Below are 16,254 nucleotides of genomic sequence, written 5' to 3' on the forward strand. Positions count from 1 at the left end.
GCATATGGGAACAGGAGCTGGCTATCTTACTTGGGAGAAAAAGGGAAATACACATTGATTAGCCCTATCCACAGATTGCTCATGTGCAGGGCATTAGCATGATTACTTGGAGTTGTGCCCTTCACGCTGCCATTGATGTTGCTTCCTCTTCCTCAAATAGCCATGTGCGTCACCCACACTTGTCTGAAGAGAAACCACAGTGTTCCAGCCCTTGCTCCTGTGTGGGGCCTCTTATCAGGACACCAGAACAAGCAGGTGTCCTCTGTTCATGCAGAGGCCCTACACACATGTAGGACAATGCACAGTTGCTTCTGGAAGAATTCCTCAGAGCAGGGCTAAAAGCATTCCCCGCCCCTGGTTCCATGGGTGATGCCCAGCATGAATAAGGCTATTGTGTCTGGCTTATTGTGAGAGTTTGCCTCATACACCTTGGCATCAGACCTTGGCTGTCTTAACTTCAAAGGAAGATGTAGGTGTGCAAAAGGAAATAGGTGACTAAAGGATGGGAAAGAAACTGGAAGAAAGAAGTTCAGTGGTAGAGCACATACTTCGCATGTATAAAGTCCCAGGTTCAGCGTCTTCTCCAAACAAAAGATCTGAAGCAGTAGGGTTGGCAAAGACCTCTGTTTGGAGAGTTGCGCCCAGGCAGAGCAGACAGTACCAAGGTTTTTCTTAAGGTTTGCATCATTGCTAGAACTCCAGGGCATGCTATTATTTTCCTTCTTTCATAGACTTGAAATGAGTTAGTATTTAAAACTCAGTGTGTAGCTTTGAATTTAATTGCCCGGGGGCATCTACCAAGAGAACAAAACAACCTTGTTTCAATATTCTGGGGTGGCTTGGAAGTCTTAGTGCAACAATTGATTTATAGACACATATGATAATATGCCATTCTTCTAACATTTTACAGGTTGTCATGCCAACCAGGAAATCAAAGAGCTTCTTTCTTCTTGCTGGAAAATACATGCATGTTTACTGGATAAAAATCTTGTAGGACATTTTACTCTTTCACATCTGACCTGACAGGCCAACCGTTTAGAATGCAGTTTTTATTGCTGAACTCTAGCTTCCCATTTCAGTTTATAAGTAGCAATCCTCGATTATGAAGTACAGTCATGCCTACTGTGACTGTTACAGCATAGAATATTTCACAGTTTCCCCCCGAATTTGGGGTGAGGGGATGTGTAGAAGAGCCTGTGTTGAAGGGCCTAACTCTGGTATGCTCTCACGCCTTAGAGGTCTGTAATTTTCTACCACAATTTTTGGGTTTCAGGTGTCAACTGAAAACACTTTTGTAACTCTTTTGCAATCTGATGAATAGAAGATTACTTCCTTAGCAGCAATGCATGTATCTGTGTTTGAATTACTTGATATAGTAGGTGTTGTTGTTTTTAGTTTGTACACGTTTTTAGCTATGTTTGGATGCATTTTGCATAGATTTTTTTTAATGTGCATCACCCCGAGTTCTTTTTCAGGAAGGTTGCATCCATAAGTATCCTAAATAAATAAACAGAAGTCAGCCATATCTATATTTAAGGGCTGGTTGACCCTTTATATAGTAAATATACCTACCGCATACATAATTTAGATCTAACTGCGTAAATGGAGGGACGCGGGTGGCGCTGTGGGTTAAACCACAGAGCATAGGACTTGCCGATCAGAAGGTCGGCGGTTCGAATCCTCATGATGGGGTGAGCTCCCGTTGCTCGGTCCCTGCTCCTGCCAACCTAGCAGTTTGAAAGCACGCCAGTGCAAGTAGATAAATAGGTACTGCTTAGGCAGGAAGGTAAATGGCCTTTCCGTGCGCTGCTCTGGTTCGCCATAAGCGGCTTAGTCATGCTGGCCACATGACCCGGAAGCTGTACACCGGCTTCCTCAGCCAATAAAGCGAGATGAGCGCCGCAACCCCAGAGCCGGCCGTGACTGGACCTAATGGTCCAAGGGGTCCCTTTACCTTTACGTAAATGGAAATACAGCGCATATCAGCATAGTGTGACCTGTGTGCCTGCTCAGTGTGCTATCTAGGGGCTAACTGTTGACGGGCAATTTCAAGGCCCCTGTTATCCCTTCCTCTAACGCTCTTTATCTTTCAACCCAATTTGGGTTGAACAGGCCTTCAAACAGAGGACTCCTTCAAGAATGCTTCCACGCTTGTGCCGGCCATTAAGAAGTTATCCTTCTGTAATCACCAAATTCTGATTTTACATTTTTACATGGTTTTATATATGATTGTTGTCAATCATTGTGATATTTTTTAAGGAATAATGGTATATAAATATTTTGATACACCAAAGGAAAATAAGCAGAGAGCAGTAAATCAGGACACAATGCCAGCTCCCCCTTTGCTGCAGATTGTGGACAAGATCAAAGCATAATGCAGGAAAGCCAGAGAGAAGATTACCGCAATTAAAGGAAAAGAAAACAAGTACCCAGTTGGGCCCTAAGAACTCAGATTGAAAAAGCAGTTTCAGGGAGAGTGTTGAAAGCAGAACAAATGGACATAATTTTCAGCTCCGAAAAAGCAATTAAGGGATTCTTACCTGTCTCTAAAAGAAGCTTCACAATCCGAAAGTTGGAATGAGAAACACTGTAATGAAGTGCTGTGTTGCCGTTCCCATCAGCCAAGTTCACAATTATATTCTCTAACTGTGGATGAATTGCCTCAACCTCTTGGAGGTAAGCTGCCACAATTTCAGGGCTGGAGGATTTCCTGCTTGAGATTCGGAACCACTCCTGGCAGATGGTGCTTAAAACGTGCCTCTAAAAAAGAGACCGACAGCTGATTTAGTCCAACAATGAGGGTATTCCAAACCCTTTAACAACGTTTTTGTGCTTGAAACTCACAGCCAAACTATTAGTGCCTCCCATTCACCTCTGGGGACCAAGAAAGTCCTCAGATTTCAGTCCATATAGTAACTTACTGCTCTATGTACAAACTTCCTCCATGGAACAGCACTGTGAGATGCCAAGATGAGATGATAGCTCTTGCCAGAGCAGCTCTGCTAGAACTGATGGGACAGTTCAACAACATCTGTATGGCTGCACGCTCCCCAGCCTTCTTGAATCTTAATTCTGTTATAGTTTAATGTGCTGTTCCTCTGCTTGGGCAGGCTACAAAAAGCAATCTATAACTGAGACATAATAAATAAATCTACGCATATTTAAACTTGCCTTGTAATGAAATCCTGCTATGGTAGCAGACCAGCACAACATCTTTTCAGTAACTGGACTGATTTGAGTTTTGAGAGATGCAGTGTTGTGGCCAAGTGTAGACCCATTGAAATTCATGATCTGAAGTAGTCATATCCATTAATATAAATGGGCTTACTCTGAGAATAGCTAATGTTGAATACAACCGTTAGTAACACTGGATACAATCTAGCAAAGAGTATAAATACACAATGCTGTACACTCCGAATGAATGGGAGCCAACCATGTGGTACAGAGAGGACTAAAATCTAGAAGCCCACAGGTTCAGTCTCCTCAGATGCCCACAGATGTAACCTTCCCCCCCCCCCCCAAGTTCTATCCTGACATCTGCTTTGTGATGATAAATGCAATGGGTTTAAGATGTGAAAAGGTTTTATTATGGTTGATTGCTGCAAATGAATAAACTATATAAAACAAACTTTATTTGGGGAAATGTGTCTTTTACTTCCCTACACCATTTATCAAAACTAGCATTTCATTAATTTAGATTTTGAAAATAGGGAATTCGAAGTTAACCATAACACATCAGTGAAAAGCTGGCGCTAGTATGCCAGGGACAGCTCAGTCAGTAGAGCATGAGACTTTTAATCTCAGGCTTGTGGGTTCAAGTCCCATGTAGGGCAAAAGATTCCTGCATTGCAGGGGAATGGACCAGATGACCCTCATGGTCCCTTCCAACTTTACAATTCTATTATTCTCTGAGTCAACCATTAACCAAAAATAATAACTGAGAAGGTTCTTAAATTAAGCTGAAACAGAGAGGTGCTCAAAATACAACTTGAAAAATATTAGTACCAGTAATTTGTCCTTCGTGGTTCTTATTTCTGGCAGGTGTTTGCTCAAGATATGGCATCCTTTCAGAAAATCTGTAGAGGGTTTAAATCTGAAAACGAAAAACATCTTTGTGGATTCACTGTAAAAAAAAAATGTGCAGAAAACACAGCTTCTTCTCTTTTTAAAGAATAAGATCAGGAAAAATAAATGAATACTAATGGGGGGGGGAGGCACTTACAGCAAAACTGCTCCTCTGCCCCCTACTACTATTCAATAACTCTTTTTTTTATATGCAACTATATAATTGAAAGGTTCAATGCAGGACATAAAGCACAGGGGGTGTTGTGAGAATAAAATGAGGAGGGGGAGAGTTCCTTGAAGGAAAGGTGGGATATAAATGTAATAAATACAGGTTACTTGAGAAACTACCCTGTTTGTTAAACAGTGGTACCTCGGGTTACATACGCTTCAGGTTACATACGCTTCAGGTTACAGACTCCGCTAACCCAGAAATAGTGCTTCAGGTTAAGAACTTTCCTTCAGGATGAGAACAGAAATTGTGCTCCGGTGGCGCGGCAGCAGCAGGAGGCCCCATTAGCTAAAGTGGTGCTTCAGGTTAAGAACTGTTTCAGGTTAAGTACAGACCTCCAGAACGAATTAAGTACTTAACCCGAGATACCACTGTATACCCAAAAGGCTACTGTGTTTTGCATTAGTGTTTCACTTTCAAGTCTCCAAACTTCCAGAAACACTCAGAGCAGGGCCTCCCGTATGCCTGCCCATTGGTTCAACTGTGTCCCTGTTGACATACATCAGGGATCCATTATTTGTACTTTCTGGAAACAATTGATGGCATTTTTGTTTCAACAAGCTCTTGCAGCTCTCTTAGGTGTACACCTTGTGTTGCTTTTAAACCTACCCTTTGTAGTGGTTGTTTCAGTTTTAAAATTTATTTTTAGCTGGGCTTTTTTGTTTGTTATGGTGTAAATCACTTTGAAAAACAAGCAGAAAATGATTCATAAATGAATAATCATAATAATACCTCGTCTTCAGTGTTAATTCAAATGCCTTATAGCTCATAACAACTTGGATTTTATTAATGTTTCTCTCAAGTACATTATTACACCTGCTGAACGCAGAATGGAACAGAAACTACTACTGATTGTCTGCAGGAATTGTACATGTTCACATAACGTTCCAGCAGCTTCGCTGAAACACCAGCTGCATCAAGCACCTCTTACCCCTAAACTGTGCCAGCTGGTTATTACAAAAGCAACTGTTTAGGAATTGGGGCCTGAGTTTGATTTTCCCTCTTCCCTCCCTGTTCGTGTCTGTGTGTGTGTTTGTGTGTGTGTGTGTGTTTTATTTAGATTTTAAAGCTTGCAGGCAGGGGTTGTTAATTGATTCCATGTAAGCCACTCTGGGAGCTTTTAAAGCTAAAAAATGGAGTACAAATGCTCTAAATAAAAAACAAGAACCATTACCTGTCTGCCTTGTGCTGCGTGCTTGGTCGTGTGGTTCCCTCTTGCTCTTCTGGGTCTTCTTTCCTTGCGTAATGGGCAGTTCCAGAAGCTTTTTGTTCACTTTCATTGCCATCTTCACCCCATCTATGCTCATCATTGCCACACTTTCTCTCAGTCTCACTATCTGAATTCCCTTCTGAGGAGCTTTCTTCACAACTGGAATCTTCACTGGATGTGGTTTCGTAACTGGGTGAGGACAGCAGGCATTATTCAGCGTTCCTTCTGTCCGAGAACCAGAGAGCTATAAGCAAAATTGGTGGGCCCTAGGCCCAAAACCCTCTTAAATTTGAAATCCCAGGCTGTGCAAGCCATGGATATTTTTTTTTTATTCACTGGGACATAAGTAATCTCAGAAGCATGCAAGTTTTTGCTAATTCGAAAGGAACTGGCCTCTTGTAGGAGTGGTGGTTTCAATAACAGTATTATTGCTTGCTTTCTAACTACCATGACGTGGCTCATTCATAATACTTTTATGGCTCTGTGCCATAAATGTGAGATTGAGGTGAGGTGACATTGCATAATTTCCAGAATGGGGATTATAGGCACTGATGCCAAGGGAAGAACCTGGCAAACAATTCTACATGACAACTATGCACATGTCATTGACATCTTTCTCACTGCAAGACTAATATTTAGAACCAATACCAAAGCAATATTGGTGTCTTAACAACTCTTAGCTTTCTGATTTATGTCCCCAACTATGACACACATGTTTAATGCTTCCATTACAATTAGAAGCATATATCTGAATTCTACTTTACATTGTTTTAGAAAGCATTGTCCCTAATTCAGGGAATGATCCACAAACTTGAGCTCTACTGAGAGCTCCCCAACCTTTTCACCCTCTGCTAAGCTCCAACACATTTGAAGTCCTGCTTCCACATCGCCCAGCAGCTGTGAAATAACAGTTAAAGCAGCCACAACAGCTCCTGGACATAACTGGAAGCAGATAGCCACTGGATATATTTAGTGTTGTTCACATTTTTATGCAAAAACATGTCATTTTCACCTCTATAAACAAAACAGTACACAAATCAAAATGCAGCTATCCACCAAGTTGTTGTTCTTTGAATTTTGCTATTCAGTTCTCCAACTACATGTGTACAAAAATGCATATATTTGGGGAAGCACATGGAAATACTTATATTACTGAAAATAGCACACCAAAAATGCATTATATTAGGGGAAATTGTATACCAAAATGTGTATATTGGGAGAAATACACAATAAAATGCTGATTTACTATTTTTTTTAATTGCACACTAATGCAGAAATGTGGAGTACTGTCCCTTAAGGCTGGACAAATGAGAAACTGAAAGAAATCAAAATTAAAGATTCATTCATCTCTATCTGTACCTGGCTGGTGAGACTGTTATAAGTGGCCAAAGGTTGTGTTGGAGATTGTTGCATGGCTATTATGTCAAAAAACAAGCCACTGGGTTTGCTAAGGTTCAGTTAGGTATTCTGTTAGTACTATAGATTGGGGGCCATCCCCTTAATGATGAATTACATTGCTTTCTCATTTTATTCAAATACATTTTATCTTATCTGGAACTTAAAACATTTTACTAGCATTTGTGCATTTTCAAAGTAAAATTATAAAGTAACCACCTCTATATCAAAGCACTTAGAAGCCAATGGTGACTGTTTGCTAAATCACTTCTAAGGGTTGTCCCTTTAAAACTACTACTTTATCAGATGCTTAGGGAAGAAAATGTGTTAGCCCTCACTCTCAAGATTTTGACCTGAGATGGGGAGGATAGACTATGAAATATGCAGGGCCCAGAAACCAAACAAGTATTGTGATGCTTGTAGTGAAGTTTGGGCAGGTACAGATGTCCATGTGCATGTGGACTGATGGCAACATGTAGACATGCTAATAATCTGTTTTAATGATTTGTGATATATTTTGCATTTTATGAATGTCGTATCATTGATATTGAGCTGTTCACTTTTTTTAAAAAAAGATGGTAGTATAGAAGCTTTTGCAAATAAATTAATGTATTTAAACACATGGCCACAAACGACCTTTGGTTCCAATATTCCACCTTTCAAGGAAGTTGCAAGCGATTGCAACATTAATCTACAGCTACAAATGTCCGGCTTCCTACATGGTTTCTGCAGTGTCTCTGTGAGTTTACAAGCAACTACTACACAGCAAACAGCCAGTCCACTTGGATTTGGAACTTGGTGAGGAGAGATGCGCTAGGCAGATGGCAGAGGATCTGGTTTACAGGGGAAGGTGGGCAAAGTTGATGAAACTTTCTTAAAACCAACTTGCCTTCTGCACTGGAAGCCAAGAGCTGTAGAGTTGCCTATGTATCTGGAAGCTTAAATTAGCACAGTGCCTTTACACCACAGCCAACCATGGCAGTAGTTATTTAAGATTGTGTGGTAAACAACATTCTAGTAATGGGAAGCTGCAGTCTTCTGAATAAAAGGTTCGCTGGCATTTTTTCCCCCTTAAGTCTATTTGTCAAAGAGAGTGAAAAAATATCTGAGTTCAGATTGTTTTGTTCTTTCTACAGAAATCGAGAGAACTCCCAATTGCAAGCTAGTTCCAATGATTTCCTGGCTTTTGGTGTCACTGCTTACCGTATGTCTGTTTCCTAGCCTACTCACTCAGTGCTAAGGTTACCATTCCTTTTGTGAAGTTTGCGGTGATTTTCAGCTTTCATTTATATTAGCGTAGTACTTTTCAATACTTCGGCAAACGACCTACGTCATGGGTAGGCAAACTAAGGCCTGGGGGCTGGATGCGGCCCAATTGCCTTCTCAATCCGGCCTGTGGACGGTCTGAGAATCAGAAATGTTTTAAGAGTAGAATGTGTCCTTTTATTTAAAATGCATCTCTGGGTTATTGGTGTGGCCTGCCTGGTATTTTTACATGAGTAGAATGTGTCCTTTTATTTAAAATGCATCTCTGGGTTATCTGTGGGGCATAGGAATTCGTTCATATATTTTTTTTTCAAAATATAGTCCGGGCCCCCACATGGTCTGAGGGACGGTGGACTGGCCCCCTGCTGAAAAAGTTTGCTCACCCCTGATACGTCCCAATGCTTCCTCCAGCCTTTTGCAGCAATCTTGCCAACATCAGAATGGAGGAGGAATGAAGTGAGTCTGTGTTTAATACATCAATCTTTTCTTTTGGCATACATTAAAAAGTAGCATTATAAATGACAAGGCAGTTTTGCTTCTTCCATTGATGCTTACCCACCATTTACCCCAACAAACTGAAGGTTCTTTTTGGTGCCGTTACCTCCTGCATGGAAACCAGTGTCCTTCTTTTTCATTATAGATTTAAGGCTTGTGCTTGGAGAAATTTCTAATACAAATATTGAAAACACAGAACATCAGAAATGTTGTAACAGAGTTGTCTTGCTTAACTATATCACATACCTTTAACAAACTGAACATGGTAAATAAGTCCCCCTATCTATTGAAAGACGGATCCCAACACCTCTCAACTCCTACACCAGTGGCTACACACACACACACACACACACACACAGCTTGATTGTAAAAACAAAAACTCAAAAGCCGTTCACAACGTGGCTGTTTTTAAGAGGCCTATCTTGTCTGGTAGTTCTTCTGTTTGATAGCTTCATAGACTTACCTACCCTACCCTGGGGAAGGACACCAGTGGTTGGTATGATGCAGCAACCAGAGAAGGCTCCCCCAATCTTGGGTCCCTAGATGTTGTTGGATGCCAGTTTCCATCAGTATGGTCAATAGTCAGGCATTATGGGAGTTGCAGGCACAGATCCCTCAACCCCGCTTTAAGGCCCAACACTGAGCAATGTCACATGCATAACTGCAACAACATTTATTTATTCATCATTACAAAGACCCATCCCCTTCCCAAGCTACAGGCATTTTGTTGGTGCTTCTATTTTGTTGAGTGTGCAGATGCAATTGACGGTCAGTGGAGTTAAGGGAATGTGATAGAATAATGTGAAGGATGGAGCAAAAGAATAGGGGTATGTCGGTTCTCCTTCGCTGTGCAAGAGGGCAACAGGAATTTGTAGAAGTGGATAGGACTTTTTCTCAACCACCTTGGGGTCCTTGTTGGTGTTTGCGGAGGACATTCCCATTAGGTTTCCGACATTGCCTGGGCCCATTTTATATGTCCGTGATGTTCAACTCATTATGAAATGTAGTGTTCAGAGGAAAACAAGACAAAGGGAAGATGAAGACAGTGTGGAGAACAGCAGATGGCTCAGTTGCCTCAAGAGACTTAAAATGGAGGCCAACGATGACCCTGCTGTGTTGATACTGCTGCTGTTTAAATATAAAGCTTATATATGTCAATCACCAACTATCATTGATTTGACTCAAGATGAGGCATTGGTATCAGTGTTTGCCCAGATACTGTTGTCATCAGTTTGTGGCTGCGGTATATGGAATGGCAACCCTGAGACACTTTGCAATATCAGTGTATAGTTAGCATACCTTCCGACTCCACCCTCTAGCTAGACTTCCAGTCTGAGGTAGCTGAACTGGTCCAGCTTAAATGTCATCAACTTGGGTAAGCTTGGGATTCAGTGAACATAGGACTCTACATTGCTTCCATGGCATAAAAAGAGAGGATTGAGGGCGGATTTAATGTTTTCCAACTGAATGGAAACAAGTGCTGTGCATTTTGAAGAAGGCGCAACTGTAATGGGTCGTTTCAAAATATTGATAGCTTGGATTAGTCTGTTAGGTTGATTTGGCCCTAGAAACTGAATGGATCCCAAAACATTCTGGTGGGCATACTTTGTGCTACTCTTCTGATCACACGATAGAATCATAGAGCTGGAAGAGATATCAAGGGTTATCTGGTCCCACTCCCTGCAATGCAGGAAACTCAACACATGGGTTTCCCATCCAATATGAAACCATACCGGACCCTTCTTAGCTTTGAAAAGAATGTAAGCAGTTTTATAAATTGTGAAATGGCTCAAAACAGTTGTGTCCAAGAGTTCCCTATAACTAATGTGGGAACAGACATCTTTACAGAATGAGGAACTGAGGTTGTTGAAAGAGGACAGCTGACATTAATGGCACTTACCTTATGACAGAGCTGACCAGTTGCAGCTGTGCCACAGCAATGGCAACTTTTTCCTCCACCACAGCAGATATCATATAAATGGCTGATAAATTCTACAAAGAGGTTCATCCATGGTTTTTCCCACCCTCAGTAAGTAGTGTGAGTGGCAGAGAAATAAAAAAAGGGAACTATGTTGATACAGCAATGTGAATCTTTGCTGTTCTGGGTTTGGGCTGAAAAAAATGGTTGACTCTATTCATAGAAGCCCTATGCACTTTCTTATGAGCAGCATGGAACTAGATTGTAGGAGTGCTTTTCACAAACCTATTCCAGCCATCCCTGTTCATCAGTTGAGAGGATGTCATCCATGCCTGTCCATACCCATTTTCTCTATCACTATGAAATTGGTTGTATTAATATGATGCCATGCATTTAAGTGATGTTGGATGATATTTTTAAGACACAATGAATTTGGTTTCTAAACTTTCATATTTCCTTAACTGCCACATTAAGTTCTGTTTACATTAAAATAGTGCTTTTCAACAACATGGAAATGTCACAAGAATATTTCTTTTAGTTTCCCTTGTTTGTTTTGGTAAAATGGACATTTTTATTATTATTTTGAAGCAGCAAACATGTTTATTTCATTCAAAATATCTCAGGTGATATTCCTGACTAGCTGCAAGGTAAGTGGAAAGGAAAGACTGGCTTTGCCAATGTTATTTACCCAACTGTTGATACTGTGTGTTGGAATTCTCCTTGTCTGTCGGCGTTTGTGTTGAGTAGGCAGAGAGCAGCAAGTTCAAGGAATTAACAAGCTGGTTCTGGATGGAGCTGAGCTTTGAGGCGGGCTGCTTAATGGCACTGGCGAGTTCTGGGTACCCGTGTTCTAGGCATGTCCACTGCTCTTGCAACAGATCCTGGATTTTTTTAACGTATTGGCCTACGATGGGATCTGCAGGCGAATTCTTTGGTTCTGGTTGGGTTTCCTCCTCATTCAGCTCCTGCTTAAAATCTTCTTCAAAAAGGCCTTCATTTCGTCCCGCCTTTGAGCCAACCACCTCAACACCTGAGCAGCTTTCTTCACCAGCAGCAGAGAACTTTGTGTCATAGTTGCACACCCCCTTCTGGTAGTTGTCATTATCAATGTGTTCATCAATCTTCAGTTCATTGTAACTTAGCTCGAGAGGGGAACTATCATTTTCCTGTTTCATTTCTTTCTGTCTCTGGAAAGATGGACGGTCTTTTTCTCCAACATCAACACTTGTCATCTCATGGTGGACATGGAACAGCTTCCTATGCCCTTCCTTTATCTGCAGATTCTTATTATCAATTTCACAGGCATCGCACCCTATTGATTCCATAGGCACAGTGATGCTTACATTAACCCCTTTGTCAGATGCCTCCTTAGCTGCCCGTTCGGTATTCACAGCAGCATCATGGTACTGGAGGGCAATTTTGTCCTGCTTGCACGGTGTAATTTCTTTGGTACTCTCCCCACAGAGTTTCTCTTCCAGCTGAGCTTTGGAACTTGCCAACATTTCAATGCTTCTCTCCTTGGCCTTGATTTCCTTATCCTGCTGCTTCAAAACTACTCGAATCTGCTCAAGTTCTTCTGTCTTGTTGTTCAGCTGTTCCTCCAGAATAGCAATATGCTGCTTTAAGGCCGTTATCTTGCTAGGTTCTTCAGAGAGCAAAGGCTTGAGGTTTACGTTTCCTTTCATCTCTCCAGTGCCAGGACTTGTAACTTCATGCCCCTCCTGTAGTCCTGCTGTAACTGTCTCAGTTATGTTGAGTTCTATGTCTTCCTGGGTCTGGCTCTCAGGGTTGTATTCCAAGGCTCTGAAAGTGGTCAATTCACTTTGGGTGGATGGCCGACAAACATCTGGCTCCGTTGCATCGCATTCCTCTTCTCCGCTCTCAGCAACTGCAAGCAGTTCCTGAGATACTAAATGCTGGCTTTGCCATGAAGCACTGGGCTGTATTCTCTCCTTTGTAAGTTCTGGTTGCCCCTGCTCTAGTACAAGCTTAGCTTCTTCCTGTTGCCTCGTAAGCTTCTCAGTATCCTGGACGGCCTGACTAATTTGCTCCTTTACATTTTTCAGATTTTCAGGAGATCCCTTGGACCAATCCGAATCCAGTGTTCCCTTTACGGGACTAAAATCAAATTCCAAGCCTTTCCCATCAGAAGACGGAAGGAATGCCAAAGGTGGAAAAGCTTCTGGCTGCTTTTCTACTTCTGAATCCTGGCCTGGTGGCAGTGTGGCAGGCATACTGGATGCCCTCAAAAGCTGAGGCCTCCCTCTACAGTTGCCAGTCTCCTCTTCAAGGTGCGCAGCATCTTGCTTGACAGTCTCTATTAAAAGGGCCTTTTTTCTGTAGCTTGGCTCACTTGAACGGGTGGCTAAGGGCAATGAGTCAGTCGATGTGACAACAGGGCTGCTTTCCTCTGCCCCTAAGGAGGCCTTCCTCTGTGAAAGGAAGCTCTTGTTTGGGGCTGAGGAGTAGGCCCTTGATCCGTTTTCTGGAAGGCTGAAATTGCGAGGCAGCGTGCTGAATTTTGGGTGCTTTGCCTTCCTGTGAATAGGAATCCTCTTGATAGTATTTCCTTTCTCAATGTCATCTACGTACTTCAGGAAGTCAAGATCTAAGTGGAAGCCATAGGGTGTTTCAAGAGAGTAGGGGCTTTGGGGTGGATCTTTATCCTCTGGTTTGGACGCCCATTCATCTGCTGACATAAAATTAAAAAATTAAAACAGTGTGATAATCTACAAACAACTATAATATCAAGAAAGTCTGATGTCTGAAACCACTTATAATTCCTACCTCACGCCCCTGACAGCAGTCTTTAGCCACCTAATTCTCATGGTGGAAAAAGACAATCTGCTAAGGTCACTCTAACCCAACTAACTAGAAACTACGAGGGCATGATGCGCCCTGCAGTGACGCAGCCATGTGCTTGAAAAAAGGAATCAGCATGGTCTCATTAGAAGACTGTAGCTCAATGGCACAGCACCAGGTTGGACTGGGAAAAGTCCCTGCACGACACTCTGGCAGGCCTCTGCCATTCAGAGTAGACCAAACAGAGTAGCTAGATGGAATAATGGTCTGACTCAGTATAATGCAGCTTCCTGTGTTCCTCCTTTTCTGGCTGGCCATCTGGTCATAACACAGAGTCCTACAGACTCAGCCACTTTCTGACCTAGTGCCCAAGGAGCTCCACTCACAAGCATCCAGTTCTGCATGACATAATGTACATACCAAGGGAAGGCCAGGAAAGGAGGGAAGAGGGCTTCTTTTAGCCCTGTGCCCATCTCTTCCAGAGCACATCATGGTGACTATATGGAAATGCATAGTGCCTGTTTCCCATCCGCTGTGTTTCATCAGCATAGCCCTCTATCATTAGGATGAGGAGTTGTGAATAAAGGATATGAAAGAAGCAGATGAATGCCAGATAAGGAGGGCCCAATATTCTATGGTGGGGTCCCTATGGACTTCCCCAAACCCTCTCCCAGCTGTCTCTAAGGCTGCAACAGCATAGAGCCACTGCAGTATTGCTGAAAATCAGCCTATATCAGCATGCATACTCCCCCCCCCCTTTTTTTTATTGAAATGCTGGCTGTAACTCCAGGCACAACTGCAAGGCAGTTTCACTAAATCACTGCGCAGTTAGCCTCTATCCAAAAGGCAAAAAGAGGGGGGGAAACATGGCTGGCAATTTGTCATCTGAGACATCTCTGTACAGTCAGCTTAGATATATAGTCCCGAAGAGGCATGGGCAAATGTATAATCTTGTTTTCAAGGGCTGAATCATGTAATTGTAGCACCGAAAGTCATCAAGAATTTGCTAAATAATCACTCTACTTGGTAATTATGTAAATGACAGCTTTTGCAATCCACACAACATATTTGCTTTAAAGTCTGCATGATCCTAATGTATAATAAACCTTTACCATTACACTCAGCATCACTAATATATTCAGCACTAGCTTTCAAACCATGTCAAATGCTTTAAGACATGCATACAAGGTTGATCTGGAAAAAGAGCAAACTGAACAGATTGGTTCCTGGGAGTCAGCCTTGATCTCCCTTAAATATAAAAAAAATGTCTCTGTGTGCACACAAGTTCTCAGGCTAAGAGCTTGGTGCTTTTGCACAAAACCAGACAGAAGGGAATCAGGAAAAGCAGCTATCTTTTTGAGTGGAGCTTGAAGCGTAACTCCTGCTCAACAGACCTCATGGCTCACTTTACTTTTCATGCTTAGGTATATGTATAAGACCCATGAGCAAAAAGTGAGGAGTGGCCCGAATACATGTTGTCTCAGGCAACCGTATACTGATTCAGGGGCAAACAAGATGTGACATTATTGACATTGTTTGGCCTTCCATGGTAGTCAGCAACGAGTCAGGACTGTGGTGTGTAAGGAAGGCTTTTTATCCTTTGACCCCACCACTGCCTGGGTCTGAATTCGGACTCCCTAAATTGATGTTCACAGTTAGAGGAAAGTTGACCCTTGGCACCAAATGATTTGAATAACATGCCATGTATTTTGGCCTTAAGAGTACAGGACCATGTAGGCCAGTTCTGCCTGCTCTGAAGTGCAACAGCTCTCCGATATCTGTGGTAGAGGTCTTTTTCAGCCCTGCTACCTCAGTCTTCATAAGCAGAAATGTCTGGGATTGCAGTTGGGAACTTACGCTTGCAAAACATGCACTCTCCCACTGAGCAAAGGCCTCTCTCCAATGAAAGAAGTTATCCCTCGGCCCCATAGTACTGAAATACTCCTCCTGCTTCTTCTTATTTTTAAGGGGTGGTGCTGTGGTCTAAACCACTGAGCCTCTTGGGTTTGCCGATCAGAAGGTCAGTAGTTTGAATCCGCATGATGGGGTGAGCTCCCGTTGCTCTGTCCCAGCTTCTGCCAGCCTAGCAGTTCAAAAGCATACCAGTGCAAGTAGATAAATAGGTACTGCTACTGCAGGAAGGTAAACGGCATTTCTGTGCGCTCTGGCACTTGTCATGGTCCTCCGTGTGCCAGTAGCGATTTAGTCATGCTGGCCACATGACCTGGAAAACTGTCTGTGGACAAACACCGACTCCCTTGGGCTGAAAAGCGAGATGAGCACTGCACCCCATAGTTGCCTTTGACCGGACTTAACCATCCAGGAGTCCTTTACCTTTAGGGGGAAAGGCCATCAGCTTCTCTCTGCAGGCATAAGGTCCAGAAGCAGACCCCTCCTGCAAGAACCCCGTTTTCCCTTTGCACTTACAGATTTTGAACAGAGATTGGGTGAGTATTCAAAACTGGGGCCTGAACATTTTTAAAAGTCTAATTCAAAAAGCATGAGTTCTTTAATCGTTTAGCAATTAACAGAAAAATGAACAGTATAAAGTTTCTGCCTTTCAATTAAGGTTAAATTCTCTATCCATACCATCTGTATTCTCCATAATGATGACTGCTGTCCAGACCACAGATGTCAAGCCATTAGTGAAACATCATCTGAAGACATGTAGTCCACCTTAAAAAAAGGGGGGGGTGGAAACTATTAAACAATACAATTATAGTTATTTCAAGACCTAAGCATCACACTTCCTTTCGATTACTTCTTTATGTACAAACTGCTCACTTCACCAGAATAATCTATTTTTAAACACCGAGCTATTAAGACAGTTTCCGTCTGCATGGAGTGACATTATTATCCTTTGAGTCCTTATCC

General features: G+C 42.3%; 1 protein-coding gene across 7 annotated transcripts in view; it reads right to left on the reverse strand.

Moving 5' to 3' along the window:
* KANK4 (KN motif and ankyrin repeat domains 4) overlaps positions 1–16,254 on the reverse strand; it is a 63,119-nt gene that overhangs the window by 10,026 nt on the left and 36,839 nt on the right. For 4 of the 7 annotated variants that reach the window (XM_083447982.1, XM_083447980.1, XM_083447983.1 and 1 more), the window contains 6 exons: positions 15,970–16,056; positions 11,267–13,270; positions 8,721–8,832; positions 5,469–5,693; positions 4,006–4,093; positions 2,541–2,760 (listed from right to left, as the gene is read on the reverse strand). In XM_083447982.1, the coding sequence (XP_083304108.1) occupies positions 2,541–2,760; positions 4,006–4,093; positions 5,469–5,693; positions 8,721–8,832; positions 11,267–13,270; positions 15,970–15,985 (2,665 nt within the window). In that variant the 5' untranslated portion in view covers positions 15,986–16,056. The remainder of the gene's footprint in view (positions 1–2,540; positions 2,761–4,005; positions 4,094–5,468; positions 5,694–8,720; positions 8,833–11,266; positions 13,271–15,969; positions 16,057–16,254) is intronic. The other 3 variants (XM_083447986.1, XM_083447984.1, XM_083447985.1) reach the window with 1 other exon arrangement.

The sequence above is a fragment of the Podarcis tiliguerta genome (assembly GCF_965153285.1).
Source record: "Podarcis tiliguerta genome assembly, chromosome: 6".
Lineage (NCBI taxonomy): Eukaryota > Metazoa > Chordata > Lepidosauria > Squamata > Lacertidae > Podarcis > Podarcis tiliguerta.